The sequence below is a fragment of the Poecilia formosa genome, unplaced genomic scaffold (assembly GCF_000485575.1).
Source record: "Poecilia formosa unplaced genomic scaffold, Poecilia_formosa-5.1.2 Scaffold40, whole genome shotgun sequence".
Taxonomy (NCBI): Eukaryota; Metazoa; Chordata; class Actinopteri; order Cyprinodontiformes; family Poeciliidae; genus Poecilia; species Poecilia formosa.
Window position 1 is genome coordinate 1,853,859 of NW_006799979.1, and position 25,996 is coordinate 1,879,854.

The window sequence follows — 25,996 nt, forward strand, 5'->3', positions numbered from 1 at the left end:
GACGCTGTAACCAAGCAGGTGCATTCTTCAGCGTGAGCTTCTTATGTCAGATAAACCTCGCAGTTTTGTGCTCATTTAAGAGGATTCTTGGCTGACCCTCGGCTCGCTTTGATCCAACTTACTGCCACAGACGTGATAATCCCACAGAAAGAAATCAGCTAATGGAAACGGCCCCAGCTTCAACAGGAGAAACTTTACAGAAGAGTTCAGTTTAAAACACGAATGAAATTAATTGCTTGGAAATCAAGTTGGAAAAACATGTTTTTCTAACATGAAACTATCTTGACTAAATAGTTTGAACAGCTTAGAGATTGTTTTTAAGATCAGAACAATGTTTTCTTATTGATGGAGATTCCTAACTGAGGTTTAATGGAAAGAGTGAAGCCGTTTTTAAAATTCATGACTTAAAAATCCCTGATAAGATTCTCAAACTATGGTTCAAGAAACACTGGTGGACCTCGAGCTGTATTGGTTTGGATAGGAACCAATACAGGAAACCTGTTTGTTTTCTGGTTCTGTAATATTCAAAAATCAGCCAGATTTGCTGCTCGTCTCTTATTAAACTAACTACTATTAACAATACAGGCAAAAACTATCATGTTCACTGACCGATGTAAGGCGTGTATGAAACTCGTCATTCTTTTTCTTGTCGGCATTAAGTTATACTGCAAAAAAAAAATCCTCTCTAATTTGTCTCGTCATTTGAACATGCAACTATTAATAAAATAGTATAAACAGCTTTTTTTAAATAGTAATCTTTATTAAAATTATGGACAGACATTTGGCACATTGATAGTTACACATTTTAAGCAGTTTTTACCAGAAACAAGCTGACATCTATATAAATAAATTGTACTGACAGGTGAGTCTGGGGACGTTTTCTGTTCCCATCGTGTCTGTAATGTAGAGGAACATAACAGATACGCTACTGAGATTTCACGTCTGCTACATCCTGATTAAATGTGTATAGAGCAGAACCTGGGTCAGGTTTCTGCTGCTTCCCTCTGCAGTCCGACTGACCAGCGGCTTTTAGCAGTAAACATTGCACTTCTCCGATTTACTGCACCACTGAGCAATATCTTATCAAAGCCGTACAATGAAGACAGACTCGAGCGGGTTTTTTTTGCGGTGCAGCTCTGCTCTGCAGCAGAACTTGGGCTCTGTTTTGGACACTCGGCGTGGCCGTCAGCCAGGTCTGCCACAGCTCTGCAGCCAGCGGGTTGTCCTGGTTGTCCGGCAGCAGGGATTCTCACTTTTCCAGAAAATCAAGGTGACTCACAGTGGGGAAGAAGTTCGCTCAAGTCCAACCTGAGCAAAGCAGTAGAGGAAGGCGAGCATCGGCGGAGCGACGGTGGACCACCCTGAAACGAGAAGCAACTCGTTAACGTCTGGTGATTACAGTCACGACCACTCATCAGATCTGTTTGTATCATTTCCTCCTCAACATAAATACTGATCAGCTCAACTTGTATTCAGTTCACTCAGTCTCTGCAATAACGCGTTTTTGTTCCTCTTTTGCTATTTATAGCCAATTGTTGGAGGTTCGAGCGAAGGCAGCAGGTATAGGACGGCCGTCTGCGCCGCCTCCTATACTGGCCTCTGTCCAAATTATCTCAGTAACCTGCACCTGCACTCACAATGCTTTTCAAGGGTCTATTCTCTTCTATTCATGTCAAAATCTAATTCACATACACATGAGCTGCTTAAGGTGCAGCTGAGCCGTCGGCCACTTCTCTACAGCAAACGGTTAAAACAGGAGGATGAGGAGAAGACGTTTTATTTTTTACTAGGAAATAGAGGTGAATGTTGAGCATAATTCTGGAAAATAAGTGTAAAAAAGCCATAATTTATGCAGTTGTATAATGTCACGTTATAATTTGAGTACATGTAGTCAGTGGTTCAGCATAATTGTTTTTACAGAGATGCCCTAACAGGACAAATAAAGGTACAATAATCGTAACAATCCTTTAATAACTGCGCTAAAGTTGGAATAGTTTTGAGTGGATCCAAATTTGAACCCGGCAGCAAATGGAGATGATGAACACTTTTTGTGATTTTCAGAATGAGATTTTCCAATGGAAAATGTAAATTGTCTTAATGAAGAAGCAAGCAGGGTCATAAATACGTTACTTTTTTACAGAAAATACATATTTGGGGTTATTAAACTTGGCTAAATACAGGAGCAATTTTTTTCTGAAAGTTTCTTTAGACCAACTAAATAGAAAACACTTTTCTTTTATTAAGACAAACATCAGAGACCCTTTCTATTGGATATAAAATTAGTTATTTTTCCTTCCTTGTGTGTTGTTGAATGTTCAATTTATTGCTAAACAGGTAAAAAGAAAAATAATTAACATTTAATTTTTCAACTGAAAAAAGTATTTTCTAACCTTTATTTGACTTTGTGTAAGTAAATTTGCGGTTCCGTCATAAAATGTTATGTTGAATTATATACAATTTTTACAAAACTTTTAATTCCTTCTACATATCAGGGCTGTAGTCAACCACTGAAACTCTTGTTTCCAAGTCAAACTTTGTTTAACATGATGAAGGATCAGCTAGTTAATAACACAACAGTAATATTTGGATTTGCCTGAACAGAAACCAGTTTCAGCAGCAGAAAAAAACACCCTTTCAAACTTCAGGTTTCTTTTTCAAGAATGAATAAATTAAAAAAAAAAGGCAGTGGAAGACACATCTGTTGCCTTGAGCTCTTTGAAATACCAGGAGGTTTTAAATCTGGTACGATGAGGTGAAAATGGGTCATCATTGGGTCTTTCAGCAGGATAATGATCCAAACCATGAGAGCAAATCGACAAAGAAACGTTTCCCCCAGACACAAAATAAACTGTCTCTCGTTGCCATCTCCAGAACAAAATACTAAAGAAAACCAGTAAAGTTCATCTACTGTTGCTTTAATTCTCTAAACATGGGCCAAACGTATGCACACTCTACAAAAATAAAAATAACAAAAATTCCCATCTCATTGCTGGAGTTGAGCTGAATGTCGATTAGTTCATCATTTTTGCTCCAGAAAATAATCTCTAGATGTCGTTTGATGGATTGTCATCAACTGTTGTACAGACAGTCTGTATACCAAGGGAATAAATCTTATTGCCAATATTTCGTTAGGCGTACACAGATGAACTGTCAAAACAGCTTTCGGTTGGGCCAGCAGAAATTTAATAATCATTCTGCCCTCTGGAAGAATCGTAGCACCCCTTCACACTGACTGTAACGTTAGAGTCCTTCCCCCAAGGGGACACGGAAGAAATGCACACTCTGTGTGTCCATGGGTTCGGCCCACAGAGACGGGCAGCGGGAACGACTTTAGACGCACTGTGCAGTTAGGAAATCGCAGACTTCACCCCGAGAGGTCAGAGAGCAATTACGCCGCTGCCAGAACAAGTGAAAATCCCAGTCGAGTTGATTTAAAAGCATTGATCTCATGGTAATCAAACCATCCCCCCCCTGACCCTCCACCCTCCTGGTGGACACCAGAGGGCATGAAAAGTGCTGGATCAGTTACATTCAGAGCTGAAGAAGAAAAAAAAAACAGAACGGTTACTAAGCAGATTGTTCCATGATTTTTTTTTTTTTTTTTTTTTTTTTTGAGAACATGTCGAACTCGCGGCAGGCGGCGGGTACGTTTACTCCAGTCCTAAATCACCTGAGTGGATTCTGAAATTATTTCCAATAACCTGCATAATGCACAAGAGAAAAATTTTCCAAACACGAGTGGTTTTGTTTTACTATATTTTATTTTACTTTTTAACTCTACAGAAGTTCAGAACAGATCAGGAACAAGAAGGTAAGACACCGTTCCCTATAAGCTCTCCAGCAATTTATTACTGTCACAACACAACTTATCTCGCGACTGGAATATGACCTTTATCTGAGGTCTGCAAAATGGTGGCGACAAAGCGTCCTCACACTTACTCTGCAAGTTTTTATGGATTTTTTTTTTTTATCCGATGGCAGAAGGAGCACGAGGTGGAAGTCATGCGCGGCGATGCAAAGCGAGAGAAAATTATAACAAGTGAAACGTCAGCAGAGGCTGCATGCAGGCTGGGACTTACTGATTTTTCATGTCAACATTTCAGATTTCTCATTTCTTTCTTCTTAGCCGTTATTGGGGTATTAATTCAAAACTTTAATCAGATGAAAAAAAAATAAACAACTGAATTCAAGGTACAGAAACAACCAATCAGAGTCAGGAGGAGGCTCTTAGAGCTGTTTATAATCCTCGTCACACCATAGCTATATTTCTCTGATCATTACTAGAAAGAATCCTGACATAAAAAAAATGGTTTTCACAATAAGGAAAATAGCAAGAATTTTTTTTTTTTATTTTAATCAAGTTTTAAAAATTGTGCATATTTAAGTTGTGGTTCCTATTGCTGCATTTCTTAATAATTATTAGTATATTTTCATTTTGCGTCCCATCAAGACCACAAATGTCTGCAAAGCGCCAAACGTATTGACAAAAACCATCGGTTAAACTGCAAATAATATAATATATTATTATATTATTATAGAATAATATAATACTGAACATCTTTTCACATCAACATAATTTAGACCCATAAAAACTGATTTGGTCTGTCTGATCCAATAACATTTAAGCACACAACGGCTGTCTTGTTCTACTTATGTGGCCCTCCAGCGCCTTGAGGGCCACATAAATGGCTATGGTGGGCTGGATTTGGCCCGCAGGCCTCGAGTTTGACATGCAGTATAAGGAATGTGTGAAGTACTGATAAGCATATTTAAAATTATTACATTTATACCTAGAAACACAGTTTTTAGAGACATTTAGAGAGGCTTTATTACGTCACTAATAGGTTTAGTGTCTTCTAAAGCCTAAACATGTGAAAGGTTTAAAATAAGCAAACTTCTTGAGGCGAAGGGTTGAATTTTCAGCTCTGAATCCCCTCCCCGGCCCCCAGGCCCGGCAGTGAGTGCACATTAGACTGCTTATCATTAATGGACAGGCTTCAGGACGGCCTGCCATCTCGCTTTAGGTACCAAATGGACCAAATACAACCGCAGGGAGCAAAATGGGCCCTGGCACATCCACGAAGCAGATGTGCCCCCCCGACGTTCACGACTCTAATTGTTAGTTTCGGGTCTTTGCTCAAAGTAGCGGGAGGCTATTCTGTGCACCTGTGTGGATAAATATTAGGCTGAGCAAAAAGCAGCGGAACGCCAAAATAGTTTTATGATTTCAATTCAGCTCAGGGCCGTCTCCGGCTCCCATAAGCAAAGATTTGTACTGATAATCTAAAAAACAGCCCAACAACACGGTGGGATTAAAACATGCAGTGTCTGTGGAGGTGCAATTTACCCTGAACGAAGACGCGCTTCCAGAAGATTCTGCCCATGTGCGTCCCCCCGAGGAACACCAGATTAGACAGGATGAGCATGGCCGTCGAGAAGGCGCAGAGAAGGGCGGCACAGCGCCTTCGCGTCGCCAAGGAGAAATTCTGCTCCTGGGAAATCAGTAAATAAATAAGACAGACCACGAGACGTTCTCGTTGTTAGTCCGCGAGAGACCCCCAAAAAGCTGAAACAAATGATCCATGTGACTGTAAACTGGGAGGCTCACACGGCGCCCCATCAGAGTTCAGGACTATTTTGAGGATGAGCCGACTCCCAAAGGAAGCCGGCAAAGAAATTCCCGTTAATGGGATGCAAACGGCTCACAGTGATGTCGTGCCAATTAGACGAGGCCCAATGGGTTTGTCTGCTGTCTGCGCTCTTGCAAAGCCGATCAACAGTCTGCTTTATTAAATGTAATAACACGACTTACGTTGCTAATGATTTCCTCCCTTGTAAAATAAGTGGAGAAATTTGATCTGTTGCTGCTGCTGCATGGCTGGAATTTAACGCCTTGATTAGGAAACTCACGACTACGTAGTGAAGGCGGGATGAGCCAAAGAGAGATCTGATGGCGTTTTCCACCAGAACGCCGGCCCAGTTCATCAGAGCCCAGTAGCGCAGGTAGTCCTGGCCGCCGTGCCAGAAGCAGACGAACGCAAAAGCGACACCGGTGGAAAACACTTTGGAGAGAGGACCGTGGCGGGAACCACCCAGAGGCACGTAGATGTATCTGGGAAGAAGAAGAAGAAGAAGAAGAAGAAGAAGAAGAAGAAGAAGAAGAAGAAAAAGGAAAACTAAAGGGTTTCACAATGTTACAGATGTGACAACAAATGTGAATAAAAATTAGACATGCACCAAGAAATACGCTGGCGGTGAGGAAATAAAAACACCGACATTTTTCTTATCAGTGTCAGCGAAGCTTCAGTAACTTCAATAATCTTCGGTGTGGAAGTTATTACTGTGGGAAGTTTTCTATTCTCGCCGTCAGAAAAATGACTTAACATTAATGCCAGATGAAGCAGAAAAAAAAACATTTAAAAACAAAATGACCGCTGGCTAATTGTAAGAAATCTCAAGAGTTTACAGAAACGTCTACTTACTCTTGTGAATACACACACAGACACTTGTAAACACCAATTATAGAGTCTGTGAAAAAAAAATATTTTTGGATAGGTATAAATATATATAATGCATGTGAATATGGTGTGTTTCTATATTTTTAGGAGTGCAAAAAATACTACCGGTGGCACATCTGTTTTATAAAAGAGAAAAGGAGATGAGCTGCACTTTACGGTAAATATGGATTTCCAGTGATGCAGAGTGAAGCGGCTCTGCAACTTTCGGTTGTTTTGGAGAAAATCATCGTTTCATTTTACTTTGAACATTTTGAAGCATTTGTTCAATTTCCAAACATTCCAGGAGTTAGAAAAAAATGCCGCTATTATACCTGGAATGATGAAATCTCTGCTGACAATAACAGGCTGAACGATGCGCCGAACTGTGAGGAAGCCCCGACACAGAAACTATCGTGTCATTTTCACGATTTCTTTTAATTTCATACAGTCAAATGTGGCTCTAATGTCCACTGAAAGCACAGAAGCACTCCAGGGAACAGAAATCCCTGCCAAGACGTTAACAATACAGCAGACTGTGTTAATGAATCCAAAAATAGAAAACCTGAGCTTCACACCGAAGCCTTGACACAGATTTGCTGTTCTATTGTTTTTCTTCCAATGTTTTTTTTTTTTCCTTTCTTCCGTGGGCAAGTTTGCCCTTAGGGGTGATAAACAAGACGCGTGGTTAGATGAAAAAGCAGTATTTATGTTGTGGTATTTTATCAAACATTAAAAATTTAGTGCATAATTCATGCATGAGTCTGCACTGTATGCAGTGTAAAAATAGCAGCGCCGTGCTCCCGGGATAGCCCCACTTTATGTGCATAATGCAACACCAATTGGTGACAAACGGCTTCATATACCAGGAGCACCTCATCTGTCCGCGAGGAACTGCCAGAGCCTGAAGAGCGCGACACACTCAACAAACATCTCGCTGTGTGTGTGTGTGTGTGTGTGTGTGTGTGTGCGCAGCGTGCCCCCGCGCTGGAAACTAATTATCTCAGCCTCCCTGTGGCTAATCAATGTTTGTGAAAGATGAGCCAGCATTTTCTGAGCCCTAAATAGAGTGGCCAGCTCGGCCATATTGCCGGATGAAAGTCGGAGCAAAAACAGATGGAGAGCGTCAGGACCCAAGAAAACCGGATACCTGAACACGCTCGGCGTCGGCTCATCATTGCCGATTTAATTGGACAGAAAGGCGCTGTAAACAGATGTTAGTTACAAATATGATCATTTTTAAGACATACAGGACCGCCCGACTAATCACCGTTATGTAACACCAATACACTTAATGTAGGAGGTTCAAATAACGTGCCGTCAGGCTTTATGGAGAGAGCCATCAGATGGGAGGAGTGCTTTGTCATTATGGCTGCAGCGTCGGTAGGAAAAAAGGACGATGAAAATGGTGATCAAGAACTGGGACAGGTACTTCCTGAATCCGCCGGACGCTGCAGCAGTTACTTTCATTGTTCAAAACGAGGATTAGGTCAACAAAATTCATTCTGCCGCCGGACAAAAACACACAGAGAAATTTAAGAGCAGCTGAAAAATGATAAAACGCAAAAAAAAAAAAAAAAAAAAAAACACTTCAATATGAAAGGACTAGATATCCCAGTGTTTTATCTGCAAGCGCTGCCAAATCCTCATCACCGCAGCACAGGGTGCCAAATAACTAGAACTGCCCAACATATAAAATGGCAAAGTGCTGCTTTGAATTAAACATTTGGCCAGAACTTGTATTTTCTGTGCCATGCATTAACACTATGCATGTCGACTTCTTATATTTGGCCAGTTGGATGGTCTCCCGCTGTCCTTGGTGGTCAAACAAGATGCATATTTTGTTGCAATGATAGAAAAGAAGAGGGAAAACTCTAGACGTATGGGTTGATTGTAATTGTTGTCGTCACTGGAAAACATTTTTCTGACAGGATTTAACTCTAAACAACCGCAAAAATAAATTACAACAAATTTCATAGGGAAGTTTTCCAGCATGCTCAACAACAAACAGTGTGTGCAATATAATAAGAGTTTTGTAGAAAAGAAAAAGTGTCTAGTATGCAGATGTTTTCAGGGCTATCCTATAATTTCCTTCCGTCTGCTCTCCAGAAGAAAAACAGGATTTGAGTGACTCTGTAATAAAATAACTAAAAGCATTCGTGTGCACCCCAGTCTGGTTTGGAGTCGCTGTCTATACAGCTCTGTGAAAAAGTGTTTTTCTTGCTTCTGCTGTTTCTACAAGCCTTAAAATGGGGAACTCTGGCTTCACAAGGCTACCCAGAGAAATGTCAGCGCATGCTTAAACCAGGCCTGACCTCGTTTTAAACAAGACACGAATAGTATTTATATTGTCCGGTCGCAGGTAAAGTGGTGTGCTGCACTAGAACATGTCACCGTTGCTCTGGACTACAGCCTCGGCGAATATCATCAGACTAAACACAGAGGAAGAAGAGAACCAGACCAGTGATGTGCGGCTGCACTCGGAGGATTTGCCGTTAAAACAGTCGACGCTTCATTAATAATAGAAATATCCTTTTTTAGACCAACCGTGGGGAAATTCAGAATAAGAAGTATCAGATTATTAATAGAAGATAGCAGAAGATCAGAGGCATTCAGAATAAGAGGCTTCAGTTCACATTAGTAAATGCTGGTATAAACACTAAAAAGAAACTGAAGTTTCAGCAGTCGGTATGGTATGGTGGGTCACGTTAGTTTTTATTTCCCATGTTTATTGGTTTCAGCAACAAAGTTCAATTTCAAATTCATATTAGCTATTACCTATTTAGCCTTTTAACAACTTTTTCCATGTTGAATAATCATTCTCATAAATATCATATAATGTCTTTATCTAGTACCGTTTAGATTTGTATTAGTTTGTTTTCGGTGTGCTTCTTGGCGTTTTATTAGAAATGAGGTTCATGCTGCGAGGCCAATATTTCCAAGCTGGTGAACTGTGAAATATTATGGGGCAATGGGGCAGAAAAACCTGACCCACAAATGTCTGCTTCTCCATGTAATCTTTAAGGAGACCACAGCCTCGGCTGACTGACAGATCCGCAGGCCCTGAGAGGAGGTGACACCGCTTGGCTCTCGCAAACTAGAGGGGACGGTTTGTTTTGATGTAACCCAGAAAAGAAAGGAGGTTAGATTTTTATGCAAGTTAATCGGTGTCTTTCTATGACTTTTAGGGATTGTCATTGACCTGCACAGCTTTATTATATGTATTGTATTTGATTTTTTTTTGTTTTGTTTTAAAGGGGCGATATTCTGTAAAAATGTACTTTTTTAAGCCTTTCAACATATTAAAATGTTATTCCCTCACCTGGAGCGCGACAATTAGCAAACATCTGCTGAGCTCACCATATAAACTACTTAGTGCAATGCTCCTGAGAACGGCTGTAAACGGCATAATGAGAAGCACTGCTGAAGACGAAGAATCAGAAAGAAAAGGAGCTTCTTAAAGAGACAGAGACCCAATTTTAAGGCGTCAAATTTCTATTAAGTCATGTTTGATATGTGAAGCATTTTTACAACAACTGAAGGCAACACAGTCACTTGATTGTGCTTTAAAATAGCACTACATGCCTGGAAAATACATAATGCCGTCCCTTTAAATGAGGAAGTTTGCAGGAATTTTGACATCTTTTGTACTAATCAACTAACAACTTGTCACATAAACACCCAGGAAAAGACAATATGATATTTCTACTGTACCATTTGTTACCAACAAATGCAGTGAATTATAACCATTTTTGTTTATATTTTGTTCTGAAAAGTTTCTGCATTTCAAGTCCTTTATGATGGCTTTTGTTCATATATGGCAAAGTAAAAGGAGCCTAAAAAAACTCTAGAGCTGTTTAAACGGATTCTCAGATGACATACTCGGTTTAGAAACAGGTAAAGTGAAGAAAAAAAAATCACAAATAACCATTTGTGATTTATTATTATTTTTTGCTCAACTTCTAATGGTTGACCTCTTAACCTACAGTCCAATACAAATATTTACAAAAAAAATATTATTTGTTGTAAATGTACTAACTCCTGAGGAGCTTTCTTTTTTTTTTCTTTTTTTTTCAGCTGTACTTGATACCTGGTGGCACAGAGGCCTGAAAAGCATAATGCAATGGCAAAGAATGAGGCACTTAGCTGCCCAGGGAGACGAGGTGCCAGTGACTCATGTGGAGCTCGTCATTTAACACCTACACGCTCATCCAGCCCTCTTCAGACGACATCGGCAGAATTTTTTCGGAGCTGCATTAAAACGTCTTCAGAAGAGGAACCGTGGAGGTATTGTGTCACGGGTATCATCTCGCATCTACAGAAGGATAATTGCGCGCGATGCCATTAAGCAGGAGAAAACCCATTTCCAGTGGGCTCTGCTTAAAATGGAAACACGTATTTTTGCAATTAAAATGGAAGGGACTTTGAGGGGATGAATTAGAGCTACTCTAATAAGTTTGTTAGGCTGTAACAACGTGATAAACAGATCTTAGTGTATGTGTCAAACAGTCTAAAGAGGAAAAAAATTGCAAATAATAAACACCACTTTTGCAGGCTTTTTTCTTTTTTTTTTGCGTGTTCTGACAACCGTGCAGCGGTGGAGTCGCTGTAACGCAGAAATGTGCGCCTAACAAGCAGACCATCAACTCCCAGCAGGCTGCACCCAGCCGAGTGTGCATCATTAAAAGAAAAAGCGAGTAATAATGTCTGTTGTCCAAAGTGAAAGTGAGAAATCTACAAACTCCTCCAATTACATGCACATATTAAACAAGGCAGTCTCTCTTCACGGTGCGGGAGCAGAAAGGCGACAGTAGAAACGCTCACCGCCACATAAACACAAGAAAGCAAGCGCGCGTGGAAACACAGCATCCGGCTCTGTCGTAGTGAAACACGTGAGCACGGCAGCATGCGAAAGGCACGCTTTTTCAAAAGGTTGTTCTGCTGCCAAGCTCAGTGTCCCACAGGAAATACGCTCTTTAGAGCGCAGTGAGTAATGAGCACCAGGCAAAACTGCTGGCGATCATAAAGCAATAAAAGCAGACAGAGATATTTTGATATAGACGGCGCCTCACATCTTTAGTGAGCATTAACATGTGATTTAGTCAGTCCAGCGCTGATGACGAGTCTCTTACCTGATGAGCCATCGATACAGCCCCTCGTCAAAGTGCCTGAGCGAGAAAACAAATGGATCAGCAAGTCGAATTTAAGTCTTTTTAGGACTTTTTGTTAATTTCGCCTGGAATGAAATTTAAAACCAAAAAAACACTATAGAATGGTAGGGGGAATTTGCTGCATTACAATCAAGCATAGCAAAAACTGTGAACCCGGCTTGGTGCTTCTCACACTGCATATGGCTCTCTACAGCCTGAACCCCCACAGTGCCAAGCTTGAGTTTTTTTTGTTGTTGTTTTTTTTACACCAAGACTTGTATGGATTGGAAGCAGAAGTGGCATCAGCCAACTGGAGATAAATTTGCATTTATCCAGGATAGACACTCTGCTAGCTAGCTAGCAGGGGAATATTAGCAGCTAGTTTCTAGCCACCTCAACCACCTCAAGTCATTGAATGCAATGAAAATATTTGCGTGTAACCCAAAACTTTGCCTGACAGAAAAAGTTTTAGGGTAAAAAAAAAAACTACATTAAATAACTCTACCTCGACAAAATTTAAGACCTGTAGCTAACATATTTTCTTTTATTAAGTAGTTTAAGGCCTTAATTTCAGACAAACGAATTTAAGATGATTTAAGGATGCGTGGACACTCTAGTAAGTAAAAATTAAAAAAACACAAAGTTAGAAACACCTGAACGCTGGGCTTCCAACGGCGTGAACCTTGTGCTGTAACCAGACTGTTGGGTGTCGAGTGGTTGTGAGCCGGCGCTTTGTCATAACAACGATTAGATCCGACAGCGTCTCTAAACTGAAACTGGTTTTTCGATGGTGTCGGCCGACAGCTTTATGCATTCTATCAATGTCGCCAGCATCGACCAGCTCAGCACATAAGAGCCGGATTGGAGTGCATCAGCGTCAGCACATCGGCTCTGACTGCTGCAGAGAGGACATTTTATCATGCAAAGCCAAACGCATCCTGTCTCCACTTTATGAGCTCACAGTTAAGGAAGCATTACTCATGGTTAATTACATTCAGGAGCAACAATGCATCTGAAACGTGAGCAAACTTAAAGGCTGACTGGACTTATTGCAGTAAGCAAGTGGCCGTCGGGTAAAACTCAAGTTGAGCTGCTACATTTTGAAGCTTTCTGATAAATAAAACCAGGTCTAAATTTAGCTGCATTTGGAGAGAAGTACAATTGTCAGCTTTATAGGGGAGCTTTATAGGGGATTATAGGAAGCTTTATTTATTTATTTATTTATTTATTTATTCAGCCAACTTACACTCAAACAGGTTGAATTTAACAACAGAATCCTGCAAGATGAGCAGATCCTTAGATAAGCTGAACCAAATAATAAACATTGAAATCACATTAACAGGCATAAGCCAGTCAAGTGGTTAAATCTTCAGTGATTAGATGCTAAACACAAATAGTGTCATGTCACAAAAAAACATTTTCATAGCATAACAGAATCCTCTATAATGTTTCCTTCATATCTAGTTGTCTTCAGTCTTTGTGTATGCAGAATAATGTACGTGTAAGAGGCACCACTTGTTGCCTCTCAATTAACTTGAGCAATTGTGACCCCTTCAGCATAAAACAGGGATGATCTGTTCTGCAGCAAGAACAAATAAAAATATTAGGTGGTATTTTTCTGGTAAGTGTTGTGGCTTAACGTTCAGTTGCTGAAGACTCACATTTATACATTTATAAATAAACACACCACTACTAATCTCTGGCTAAGCTTCTGCCATTAACTCCTGCTGGATAAATGACTGCTCTTTGTGGCAGAATTGGCAGAGAAAGTTTAAACTGGTTGTTTTTCTGGTTTTCAATCAGAATCCATATATTTTTCCTGTAGTATTCACGTAACGGCTTTCCAACACCGTTTTTGAAGATTTTAGTCATTTTCTTGTTGGAACATCGACTTGCAACCAAGTTTCAACCGTCTACTTTTGACGATCTGAAGTACAGTTGAACGAATTTTGAGGTAGACCTCCATCAATATTTCACCCACTTGGTGCATTGCATCTGGAAGCCACTGGCAAAAAAACAGCCTCACAAAATGGAGCTTAGCAGTACTAACATGCTACCTTCAAACTAAACACTGAAATCCATACAGAATTGCAGGACTTTTTTTTAGATCTGAAATGTATTGATGTGCCAATTCCATTTCAGTATAACCAGAGAGTTATGAAAATCAAGTTCACACTGTTTCCAATGTCTTCTCCATCTTACAATAATGCTTAGGTAAATGCTAATGATGTTTAAAAGGCAAAATATGAATGTGTTTTTTAAATTCCCTCTTTAAAAATTAAAGACTTTGTAGTTTGACCAATGCTGGTGTTATTTTGTTTTTAGTTTGAAAGAAAAAAATAAATAAATTCAGAGAATTGGTCCCAGTAAACAAACCGTTATAGTGTGAAGCACACACAGAGACACACTGCTGCTGATGCGAGGATGACCCTTTGTCCTCTTTCCAGGTAATGACTCAAGATGAGACAATTTTCTCAGGCCAGTCTGGACCTGACTCCTAACGCGGAGAGTTGCACTTAAAAGACATTTTACATCAGAGTTCCCTTTTTTTTCCCCCCTCCTCAAAGGTCCCGGGTTTTAGTCCGGCCTCTAACACGAAGATACCCTCGTTACTCACGTCACAATGAGCGCTCTCACCTCCACATCCCCGTGAAGCTGTGCATGATGCTGACGCAGCGCGGGAGCTTCGGCGGGACCAGGCCGTCCAAAGTGGCGAGCATGGACGGAAGCCCGAACAGCACCAGATACTTCACGTAGAAGAACTGGACGAGAGCCAGGGCCAGACCCCCTGGGGCAGACAGGAGACACGGAGCTGAAATCACTTCAAGTTCTACAGAGACAACAATGAATAGTCATCCACTTAGAGAATGCAACAGAGGAGCAACAGCAGGAGATTAATAGCAGCACTTTAACTTGGTTGAACATGATTCACTGCTGTGATTAAACGGCTGCTAAATTATTGATTACGAATAAGTGTATCTAACATTTACAATTAACTTCTTGGTTTTGACAACTAGGAAGAAAAAGATAATTGAAAGCAAGAACCTTTATTTTAGTTAACGATTATTCTGTCAATTAACCTGACGGTTTATTGATTAATCGGATGAAAAACTCGGCAGATTCTGCAGATTTTTCACTTACGGATTTTTTAGACAAAATTAGAAATGCATTAAAAGATAAAAATAAACAAATAATGTCATCCCTTTTTAAGATAACAAATAAACATTTTGTTGTCTAAACTGCAATAACACGGCATTCCTTTAGTGTATGCTTGATCATTTGTAATAAAAGATGCATCTGCAGCTAAAAAAAATACTTTTAACATCTACATGTGAAAAGCTCAGGCCTTTCCACTTGACTTAACATCAATACAGCATCTGTCGATTATAATTTTAGATTAACCAATCAATAACTGTATGGGGAAAGGCGCTCAATAGGATTCTTTTTACAGAATTTGAACTGCGTGAAGCTAAAACTAAGAAGTTTTGAGTAGAATATATTTACAGAAAAAGGTGTTGTTTGTTTTTTTAATCTTAATGCAAAATGTGTATATTTTTGTAGAGCTTTGCCTTAATTACTGGAATCATGTGGAAGCCCTATCCACATGTTAGGGTGTTTTTCTTTTTGCAAATGGCTCTTTTTGAGTCTGTATACTCCAATGAATCGACGGCTAAACTAGTTGACGATTATTTCAATAAAACGATTCGTCATGATTAATCGTTTCAGCCCAAGCAAAAATAAAAATGTCTGAATGAAAGAGCTGATGACTGACTGCCAAAGCAAAGTCGCCCACATCAGATTAATAAAACCATGAATCACAGATAATTAGCCAATGTGTGATAGCAGTCTGGTCCAGAAGCTTCTGTAGATATAATCTCTATATTTTGTTCGACATATGTCTTCTGTGGGAGGAAAGTGTTGGATATAACGCCTCGTTTTTTTTGCTGCGATGAAACACAACAGGCTCTGAGTGGAGAGGCTTACCCAAAGCCCAGGGAGGAAGCATTTCTATGTAGGTCTCATTGGAGTGGATGGAGTGCATGTACATGACGTGGATCATGTATTCTGCCAGGACCCACCACAGAATGACCCGGGCTGATCTGACCAGCACGTAGCCAAAGACAGATTCCTGCCCGCTGTTCTCGTCGGCCGGCTTCCGCATCTGGCAGCAGAGAGACAGGAAGCACATACTGAAGGTTAAACATATGAGACACATGTTGGGGTTTTCAGTGGAATGGAACGTCTTTTTTATATATATATAAAAAAGACGAAATATATATATATATATATATATTTCGGCATGTTCATCAACCGTTTGGTTGAACTGTTGTTTTTTATTGAGTGGTGTCAGAGTACAGAGGAGTGCACACAGATCCTTTTACATATTCTTCACAATTATGCACTTTGTGTGTTGGTCAATCACATTGACCAACAGGTGAACATATTTCTATTGATGTCTTAATGATTCTACAAAATGCAACATTTAATACTGGTTTCAAAATTGCTGACTGCAAGATGGGATTTCTTAAAAAATGTTTTATGATGTAAAGCTCTTAAAATACCTTGTTGCTTAAATGTGCTATACAAATAAACTTGATTGATTGACTGATTCACAAAATTCATTCAAGAATGTGGCTGTAATGTGGCACAACATGAAAGAAATTCATGTAAATGATTTTGCAGAACATTGTATATATGTATTGATCTCCCAGCTCAACTAAGTTCATTTTTATTTATTGGTTTTGTTGTATTGCTGGGTATTTATTGAATCATTGATCGTGAAGAATTTCTCATACAAGTGAGTGGATGGAGTAAAATGAATGCTGTACCATGCAGTTACAGTCATACAGGTTCCTAAAGAAAACCTTTATAGTTAATCATCATTTTAATCTTTTTCAAAACGGTACCACAAAATATCACAATAAAATCCTACGTCAGTGTCGTCCACCCGTAGGTCAGGAACAAAATCCCAATAAAATGCACTGAGTGTGTGGTTGTAATGTGACGAAATGTAGAAAAAGCTCAAAAGATATGATGAAATGATTTTGCAGCATATTGTATCTAAGCAAAATGTATTTGTAAAGACTATGTGTAGAGATTGTAAAAGGTGCACGACATAAAGAGATGAGAAATGGCTCAACTGCAACCAAAATTTGTTTTAGTGTTTTTAAAACCAGAACCCCGAGCCTGTATTGCAACACCAGACGAGGCAATTTTACCCTCACCTGCTCAGCGTAGGCTTTGAAAGTGATAATGGGTCCATTGTAGAAGAAAGGATGATAGAAGGTGTATGAAAACAGCCAGAAGAGCTGCGCGACTCGACCGCACTCTAAAGGGCTCCAGCAGTGCTCCAGGCTGAAGCTGATGAATCGCAGGCCACAGACGGCAACACTGAAAAGTAGCAGGTAGTACTCCTCCTCTGTGCTGTACCAGCCTCTCTGAGTGACACAACGGTTCACATTCACATTCACAATTCACATTGTGATGAAAAGTCTTACAGTACATTTATTGTATACGCTTCTCAAAAGGAGAAGTTTAAAAGTTAGGGCATCTCTTTACAAATCTATTCTTAACCGAGGAGTTTCTTTAGATCTGTGTGGCTTTGCTTAACTTCAGTACTAAACCATTGTTTACATAATTAAATCTTAAATGTTTTCACTGTAGCATGGCTTGCTAGTTCAGATATTGTTATTAGATGCGTTTCCAGCCGTAAAATATCATAAGTTGTTGAATTCAATCAATTCAGACTGCAATAAGGCTCAGAGTGAGGAAGGGTGCGCCAAAGAAATCCAACAAAACCAAAGAGAAAAGTCTTAATGGCTCAACATCTTCTTAGTATATTCTGCCCTCTTGTGGTCTTTGAGGGTATAACACTCAGTGAAAATCAAAAACGTGGATCTGCTGTACCAGGTAAAATTTTATTTAAAAAGATTCACAAATGTTTTAGCTTCTGATTAGGTAACTGGCGTGCATTTTTGTTTTTATCTACACTTCCAGTCAGCTAAAATCATGCTGACTGTAATTATCTTGAGGTTATGTGTGGTATAAATACAAACAAAATGCCTCAAACATTAGGAAAAAGCTACAGTGTGGCTCACACAGCTCACCTGGATGTGTTGCAGTGGCTGAATGTGAATTGTGGAAAGCAGCAGAAGGTTCGCGATCCACGCCAGAGGAGGTTTTCGTAGCTGGGCCACTGAGAAGGCAACAGACAGCTGTAGCAGCAGAACCCCCACACCCTTAAAGCCCAGCAAGCTGCTGGCTGCCAAGAAGTCAAACACAGTGAGCGCAAGCACCTTAAGCTGTCAAGACAAAAAATTAAAAATTAAAAATACAGCTATGTTTCAGCATACTCTATTTGCTTTAAGTGTACCGTAAGACCACCTCACCTTGGGGTGAAAAATGGCCGCCAATCTTGATAACACGCCATGACCGACTAGAGTCCACAGTAAAGACTTTTTGGCCCACTCAGTCCAGAAACTCCACTCAAAGTCAGACGGGTCCTTTATTAAAAAAAAGAAGAAGATCAACTTCATCAAACATAAGCCTCTCTCACACAGGTCTTGTATAACTGGACTAATACAGAGAGGGACTTGTGTTTTATTATTTAAAATTATAACCAGATATTTAATATTGAGGATTTTAACAGCATTCATGTCTCTTGAACGCTTTATATTTTCCTTTGTTACAGTCTCTTCAAAGCATTTTGTTTTGTAACTGCAGAGAAAATGGCTTTGCAAAGTAATCTACTGATACGGATGGTCAGAATACATTGCCAAGCAACTTAGATTGTAATTAGTAAAGAAAATGAAACTAATCTTTTCAATGCGCTTTACAAATTATGTGCTACCTTGTGTTTGTCTATGAGATCAAATTAAGGTTTGTGATTAAAGACAGAAAAAGAAATCTAATTAAGAAGTATTCTTTTTCACAACCCCTTCGAATCAAGCACTCTGCATGGAGTAGTGGTGTTTTAAAATCTCACATCTTAACTTACCCTTTTGAAGCCCTTAAAAAGGCCATTTTCCAACTGGAACTCTCTCTGTAAACCAGCTTCATGCTCTGAGGTACAAATCAAAAGAGAGCAGTGACATTTTTCTTATTCTTATTTCATTGAATCCAGTGTAACAGTTGCTGTCTACTTCACCTTTGGAGAACTTGTGCAGCTGGTAAAAAGAGTAAAAATGAGAGCCCAAAGAGAGCAGCCAGTACACAAAAATCTCAGGCCACGGCAGCGTTGACAGCCGGGATGGCATCGGGCAACGTCACTCTGCTGTAACGCCTCTGAAACGGAGGGAGTCAGATGCACAGATTTAGTGCGATTTATCCAAAATATTTCTTTACAACACAGCAACTGCCAGTTCAGTGAGGGTTAACCTAATAGGCTAGAGGATAGGCTCAGTTTAGTAGTCTTTGAAGCAATAATTGTTTTAAGCTCAAAAACATCTCAGAACGCCTGGTCAGGTTTAATCCATGTAGACTTAACCTGACCATTGCCTTCCTCCGCAGTTCAGAAAGCTGTCTGGATCAGAACTAAACCGGTAAAAGCAGCATTTAGTTTCTTTGCTCCTCAGCTTGAGAACAAACTCCCTAAAAACCAAGGATGTGCAGAACCTGCTGGTTCCTTTAAATCAAAACTGAAAACATTGCTTTTTAAGATAGTTTCCTCAATGTCAAAATTATTTTAGCAGCCCATTTTTATTCATTTAAAAATGCATCTTTCAGTTTTTCATTTGATGCTCTTTTGTCTTTAATGTGATTTATTAACTTCTGATTATTTTACTGTAAAGCACTGCGAATAACTTTCTGAGTGAAATGAGCAGTACATGTCTTGCATGTCGTTTTAGAAGCCAAAACCTACTTATTCATTAAAATATTGAAGAAAAATACGAATTTTGTAATCAAAATGACAAATTATTTTTTTTATATATTAACTGGTGTTCGTAAACTTGCTTTCTGTATCTTTAGAACAAATCTAGAAATAAATACAGAATTAAAGTATCAACTTCAGTCTACAAAGATTTTTGAATTGTGACTATTTGTGAATGAGTTGTAAAAAAAACTAACACACTAAAAATTCCTTTATGAATAATAATACATCCTTTTCAAATATGAAAAGGATTTTAAATGAACTAAACATTTTAGTTTAGTTCATTTATCTAGTGTTCATCTAGATAAATCTAGATGTTTTACACTACTAGATAATTTAACCAGTTAAACTAGCAGAATGCTTAATGTAAAAGCGTCCTACTTACCGTAAATCTTTTAAAAAATCTTCCACAAAGGCTTTAATATCTCCAGCATTCCGAACTGGGAGGTTTGGTTCGGGGTATTTTGCTGTTATTTTATGTTGTGAAAAATATTTGTGATAAACCTGAATGTTTGTATGACAATTTGCGTTGTTTTCGCATTGCTAACTGAACCCGGAAGTCTCCATAAACTAATTTAGCTGTTCACTCCGTGAGCTGCAGGCAGACTGAGTTATGAAGTTACCGTATTAACTACTGCTGGACACTGATAAAATGTAGACTGCTCTGTTTTAAAGTGGTTCCACAACATCAACTCTGAGCAGCAGCGAGCGTTCTTCTTTTTTTCTTATTGTCGGATTGCAATCAACTTCACAGAGGCACACCGCCCCCTGCTGTACAACCTCATGGCCTGCAACTACTAATTGAGGTGTTCATTTGACATTATGTAAAAATAAGAATTTTCTATTTATAATCCTGATTCCTCTTTATCCCCTTCTGTTTCTAAAATTCCTTTTAGACTCCATTCTGTATTTTATTTACTTTTTTCCTCATTCGTTGTTGTTGTATTTTTCCATTACACTAAACATTAATTTAAGTAGCTATTTATGACCAACTCTCAATCTTGTTGTTACATCTTCCCCAGTGTTTCCTTTCTCCATAAATATGTTCTTTGTAAATGTTTGCCGTTAGTTTTCTTCTTTTCTTACCTCCATTGCATATTGTCTTGTTTACATTTCTTTTTTCTTAATCATTGATTTACCCTCCCCTTTTCCAGTGGGATAAGCTGTTATTTCCTTCTCCAAAGCTCTTTTAGCAAGAACATGTCTCATTTCCAACTGATTGGCATATGGATTTCATTTAATAGATGTTTCCTACATTTCTCTTACAAGGAGTTTTGTTATTACCCATCTTGCCATACATAGTGTTTCCCACAGTGTATCATAAGCCTGGCGGCCCGTCATGCTTTACTAGCCCCGCCGCCAGGCTAAGCGTTGCTCGTTTATGTTTCTAGGAAAAAATAAAAAATAAAAAATAAATTTAAAAATCGTTTTTCTTTTTTTTTGTTTGTTTGTTTGTTTTTAAGCCAGGCTGCAAGCGTCTCTTTTGCTCTTAGCATTTCACTAGCAGAGCAGATTTATTCCTAAAGGATAGGTTTATAATAGATAGGTTTATAGTTTATGCATTTAAACCCGACAGCGCGCGGACCAATCACACCGCTGGCGCCTCTGCGCTTTGCCTCGCGCGCTGCCGCTGCTTTACCTCAGCGGGATCGCGCGCGCCTCCTTTCACTCACACTGGACACAGGCTGACCTGTATGGATATTTACATCAACTTACTGTGAGGATTTATGATCCTTTGGAGAACTCTAGGTAAGAGTTTAAAACCTGCTGCGTTAGCTCTGGTTGCGCAGCTCTATGTGAACCGGAGGAATAAGTTGTAGCGAATTCAGAGGTGCGTGTTGTGGAGCGGTGAGAATGATTTAACTTTGTGAACGAACAATTATATGCGGCGTTTACATCTCAACACGCTGCCCAGCGTGTGGCTCTGTGTCTGTCTTCAAAGTTTATGCCTGTGGTCCCGGTTGGCCGGAGCGTTTGTGGATAACGAGCAGCGCTAACCACATCATGCAGGTTCAGCCCGGTGAGGAGCTTTAACGCTCTCCTCGGAGTCACGCATCACGCAGATTTTATATTATTTTATTATCATTTTTAGTATCATTTTTCCGGTTACATGATGCATCAAATCATATCAAATGCGTTGTCTACTTAGAGTTAATACGCGCGGCCGCACGGAGATCTGAGAAACTCGTCCCATAAACTCGACCAACCAGAATAGTTTCAGTGACGCTTATTAAAAACTCAACAGACACGAAATGGAAGAGCTACTCAAGCCACATTAGCAGCATTGAATTAAATCTCCCGTTTGTTGCGCATCTCTGCGTAGTGCAGCAGATTTAACTCATCATGCAGGGCCGGTCCAAGGCTGTATGAGGCCTGGAGCAGAATCTGACTTAGGGGCCCCTTTTGTTGCTAAAAATATCAGCACCTCTAACAACTTCTGTGTTAGATTTAGTGAAATATGGAAGAAGGGAATAGTTTAATTGGCCAGCCTAAAAAGCAATAAGTTATAATTGCAGTTTACTAATTTGTATTTGTAAATTCAAAGAATAAACTCACAGGATCAGATTGTTGCTATGGTAACAAAACAATCTAACTATGAATATTGTTCTTTGAATTTCTGCAAAGTAAACTTGAAAGCTCCTTAAAATCTTGTATTTAATTGTTAAACAATTTAAAATCATTTAATTTATGTATGCCTAAAAAATTGAATAAAATTTAACAGCATTGATAATCTCAATAAACATTTATGCACCTGTGGTCTGTTTTAAAATATTAGTGTTTATGGGGCCCCTGAAGCCCTTGGGGGCCTGATGGAGCCGCTGACTTAATTTGGATTAAACAGAAGTGCAAATGTGTTGTTTTTAGACTAGTTGTGGGTTTAAATATCATTTCACTGGAGATCTTTTCCCGTACCATATAATTACACAGTAATACTTTTACATTTCTTGTCAACTTGACATCTTTTAATGCAAAAACACGGTGGACCACCGGTGGGCCGCCTCGACGCCCCGACCACTGGGCTTAGCAAGTTTTCTGAGGGGAACCCTGCATGGTGTCTTTGTTTTTTTTTTTCATTTATCTTGTAACATTTTGTTTCTATTTCCCCATTGAACAAACAAATTGAAATTAAAATAACTTTTTTTTTATTTCAGAGTGTGATTATGCCTTTGAGTTCAAAGCTCCCTGTCTGAATCAACTTCTCTAAAGAACAGTGGAAATTCTTTAAGTCCACAAAATGGATTTAAGACAACAAGTTTTCTTTTCGTCGCTCAACAAGAGGAGGGTTTATTTTGGCAAAAAATGATGTTGCTTCACTAGGATTTAACAAAAGCTTCCATTCTGAATCAGACAGCATTGAGGGCAGTATTCATACCACTACACAGAATCGGTTTTTAACAACACCAAAACCACAAAAAAAAAAAAAAAAAAAAAAAAAAAAAAAAAAAAAAGCAAAGGGAAACAAGTGAAGAAACATTTTAACATTGAGGGAGCACACACAGACATCACATAGCTGACATCTCAATATCCAACCATAAGTTTCTCTTTTCTGCCAGTTTCATCATTTAGGCTCGACAGTTTTATCTCACAGTAGCGTCTGCAGCTTTTCCTTTGCAACTCAATACAGAGAAAATGACGAGCATTTGCACTTTCTGTTATTCACACCGAGTCTCTCAGTTTGATCAGTTCTATACAACCCCTTTTAGCTCACCTACAGCGTGCGTGCGTGTGTGTGTGTGTGTGTGTGTGTATGTGTGCATGCTAAACTTAATCCATACAGTCAGGCTAACGTGGAAGAAATTGCAATCACAGTATCGGGTTTTCACAGCTCGTCTGTTTCTCCGTCGAAGGGCACGGCATCCGCCTCCATGTGGATGCTGCTGGGCTCGTTGCTGGTCACCCAGCCGATGGGGGTACGGTTGAAGGAGGGACGGCAGCTGATGTCGTGTTGGTACACCACCGCGGGTTCAGGCTCCTCTTTGGTCACCTCGGTTTCTGGCAACTGGAATTTCATGAGCTGGTTAGCCTTTTCAAAGCCGCCGTACGGCATCGCCATCCTGGCCAGGCGAGGTTTCGAGAAGAGACAGATTAATGCGATAGTTTTGTCGTCGCAAAGCAACACAAATGTATGATTAAAAAATAATAATAAGTATTGAGGGAACCACCTGTTGAAGCTTTTGTATTTGGGCAAGTCTTTTCGCTCAATGGGGCCAGGCATTTCAGATTTTAGAGTGGCTAGCAGGCCCTCGTCACCCTTCATGGCCTTCTCCCACGGTGAGATATACGTCTTTGCAACAACCAGCATCTTACCCTTACCGTCTTTTCCAGCTCCTGCATGAAAAAACATACATTTCAATAAAATAAATAAATAAATAAAATCTACATAATTTTTTATTTTTATTTTTTCAAAATCAGAAACAATTATTTTTCTTGTGGGAAAAAAAGTATGTAAACATTTTCACATACAGTGCCTGGCAAAAGTCCTCGTATCCCTTGAAGTTTCTCATATCTTGACACATTACAAACGCAAACTTTAATATGTTTTACAGGACTTAATTACAAACGCATAAACTGTTGAATTTCTGAATTTCAAATTGGAAACTTTTACATTTAGCCCTGCTAACTTTAACGCAGTGAAACTAATTATCTCCAGAAGTAAGCTATTAAGTACATAGAATCTGCGTCTGTGTAATTTAGTCGAAGTCTAAATCCAGCTGTTTGGTGAAGGCCTCACAGGTTTCAAAGAAAACAATAGCAGAAAAAGAAAAAAACAGAATCAAGACCAAGACATGGCTGTGCACCGCACCTGACAGAGCATTGCTCAGAGAAGCAGCTGAGGCGCTCATGTTAACTCTGGAGGAGCTGCATAAATCTACAGCTCAGGTGGGAGAATTTGAAAAACTGATCTTTATGGAGCATCGGCAAAAAAAAAAGCCACTGTAAAGTGACACAACTTGAAACATCTCAAGACGTATCAACATTTCAGAAGGAATTGCCTGTTGTGTGTCAGCATTTTTTTTATAAATAAAACAAAGTATCAACCTTTTGAGGACGACCACGTTCCTTCTCCTTTGATGCCTTCGACTCCTGCCAGTCCTCCTTCTCCTGCACCTCCAGCACCACCTGCTCCTCCAGCTCCTCCTGCTCCTTTGCTTCCGGGCTTGGGAGGAGGCACCGGTGCTCCTCCTTCCACAGGCGAAGATCCTAAATACAGATGTCTAGTCTCTTTGCTTACATGGTGCCCTCCGACATTGATAAACTGACCTCCCACCTGACCCCCCAAAGACGGAACAAACTTCTGGAAGTCGTCCTGAAATATGAGAGTTCGATGAATATGGAGAACACAAAGTACAGGAGGACAGAGTCATTAGTGACGCTGCACTTTCAAAGCATTTCACAACACACTCAGTTGGAATCTGATCATAATAATATGGAGTATGAAAATCATCATTAAAACATCTAATAATCTGGGCAGTCTTGGTTAACTTTGGGAATGTTAATTTCAAGCCTTTAGAAAATAACTTAATCTTACTCAAACTAAATGCTTTTAAGAATGATATAGGCGTGGGACCTTTGTTTTTCTTTTTTAAGATTCATAGATATTTCAGTATGTTGGATTAATTATAAACTGCATCAATGTTTAATTGAAATGAATAGAAAAGTCCTCTGTTTCTGGTTTTGCCTCACCATCGAGTTGCTGGTGAAAACGTCCGGGTTGTTCTCGTAGATGAACTTCTCGACTCTCTGCTGCCGCCTCTTGAACATCTTGGAGCCTCGGTTCTTCATCAGGGAAAGCTCCTCCAGCATGATCTCCTTGGGAGTCCTGATCTTTGTTCCCAGATCGAACTCGGATGCCTCCGGCTCCAGCTCAAACTCTACGGAAGATGAAGAAATGGGAATGGTTTGAGTTGAGCAACAGCAGAAACCCTAAATTTACATGGTAGCTGCTTTTTTTCCAACCGTGTTTTAGTGAACATTGTGTCTTATCAGTCAATGTTTTGCAATCAATCAGCCAATCAATCAATCAATCAATCAATCAATCAATCAATCAATCAATCAATCAATCAAACCAGTAAATTCAAAATACTATGACAATTTTAAAAGATAAATATAAAAACTAATTTTAAAAGAAATAAGAAATGTTTAATAAATTATTATTATTGTTATTACTAAGACTTATTTTAGGATGATAATTTCATTAATTATGCTGTACATAATTTTTCTTTGTAATACAGTTAATATGTTGACCAAAGTTTATTACATTTTTACAATATTATTATTTAAAACACGTAGCGACCAGGATGCCGATGAAGTCTGGAAAAGTTTTGAAAATTAAGGTGAGATCATGAAAAATAGGTTTATTTTGAGACCTTATTCAATGTCCTTCTGTCCTTCCCTCTTTGCATCCTTCTGTTTTTCCTTGTGTTGCTCTTTCCTTATAATGACTGCCTTCCTTCCTTCCTTCCTTCCTTCCTTCCTTCCTT

The 25,996-nt window shown here is 39.4% G+C and overlaps 2 protein-coding genes across 7 annotated transcripts in view; both read right to left on the reverse strand.

Moving 5' to 3' along the window:
• Positions 1 to 739: 739 nt before the first annotated feature.
• On the reverse strand, positions 740 to 20,252 carry hhat (hedgehog acyltransferase). Of its 6 annotated transcripts, none has more exons than XM_016670982.1 (12): positions 20,138 to 20,252; positions 18,792 to 18,928; positions 18,642 to 18,706; positions 18,034 to 18,147; positions 17,752 to 17,946; positions 16,870 to 17,082; positions 15,629 to 15,806; positions 14,282 to 14,474; positions 11,627 to 11,662; positions 5,911 to 6,112; positions 5,348 to 5,492; positions 740 to 1,361 (listed from the first exon to the last, which is right to left on the reverse strand). In XM_016670982.1, exons 2-12 carry the CDS (start codon positions 18,898 to 18,900, stop codon positions 1,276 to 1,278), a joined length of 1,536 nt encoding a protein of 511 aa, XP_016526468.1. In that variant the 5' UTR covers positions 18,901 to 18,928; positions 20,138 to 20,252; the 3' UTR covers positions 740 to 1,275. The 6 variants fall into 6 exon arrangements, with proteins under 6 accessions (XP_016526468.1, XP_016526467.1, XP_007551218.1 ...); XM_016670981.1 differs by having other exon boundaries at positions 19,900 to 20,251; XM_007551156.2 differs by having other exon boundaries at positions 14,282 to 14,432; positions 19,900 to 20,250.
• Positions 20,253 to 22,768: 2,516 nt separating this feature from the next.
• The window catches only part of myoz1a (myozenin 1a), a 5,407-nt gene continuing 2,179 nt past the window's right edge, over positions 22,769 to 25,996 (reverse strand). Inside the window, exons 3-6 of the mRNA XM_007551155.2 lie at positions 25,200 to 25,387; positions 24,555 to 24,822; positions 23,678 to 23,843; positions 22,769 to 23,569 (exon numbers count right to left, since the gene is read on the reverse strand). Of these exons, the coding sequence (XP_007551217.1) occupies positions 23,335 to 23,569; positions 23,678 to 23,843; positions 24,555 to 24,822; positions 25,200 to 25,387 (857 nt within the window). The 3' untranslated portion in view covers positions 22,769 to 23,334. The remainder of the gene's footprint in view (positions 23,570 to 23,677; positions 23,844 to 24,554; positions 24,823 to 25,199; positions 25,388 to 25,996) is intronic.

Coding starts and splice junctions, on each gene's coding strand:
- hhat (XM_016670982.1), bottom strand. CDS start 18,900: ATGCCATCCCGGCTGTCAACGCTGCCGTGGCCTGAGATTTTTGTGTAC. Junction 18,148..18,641: donor TTTTTAAGGGCTTCAAAAGG/GTAAGTTAAGAT, acceptor TTTTTAATAAAG/GACCCGTCTGACTTTGAGTG. Junction 1,362..5,347: donor GAAGCGCGTCTTCGTTCAGG/GTAAATTGCACC, acceptor TTCTCGTTTCAG/GGTGGTCCACCGTCGCTCCG.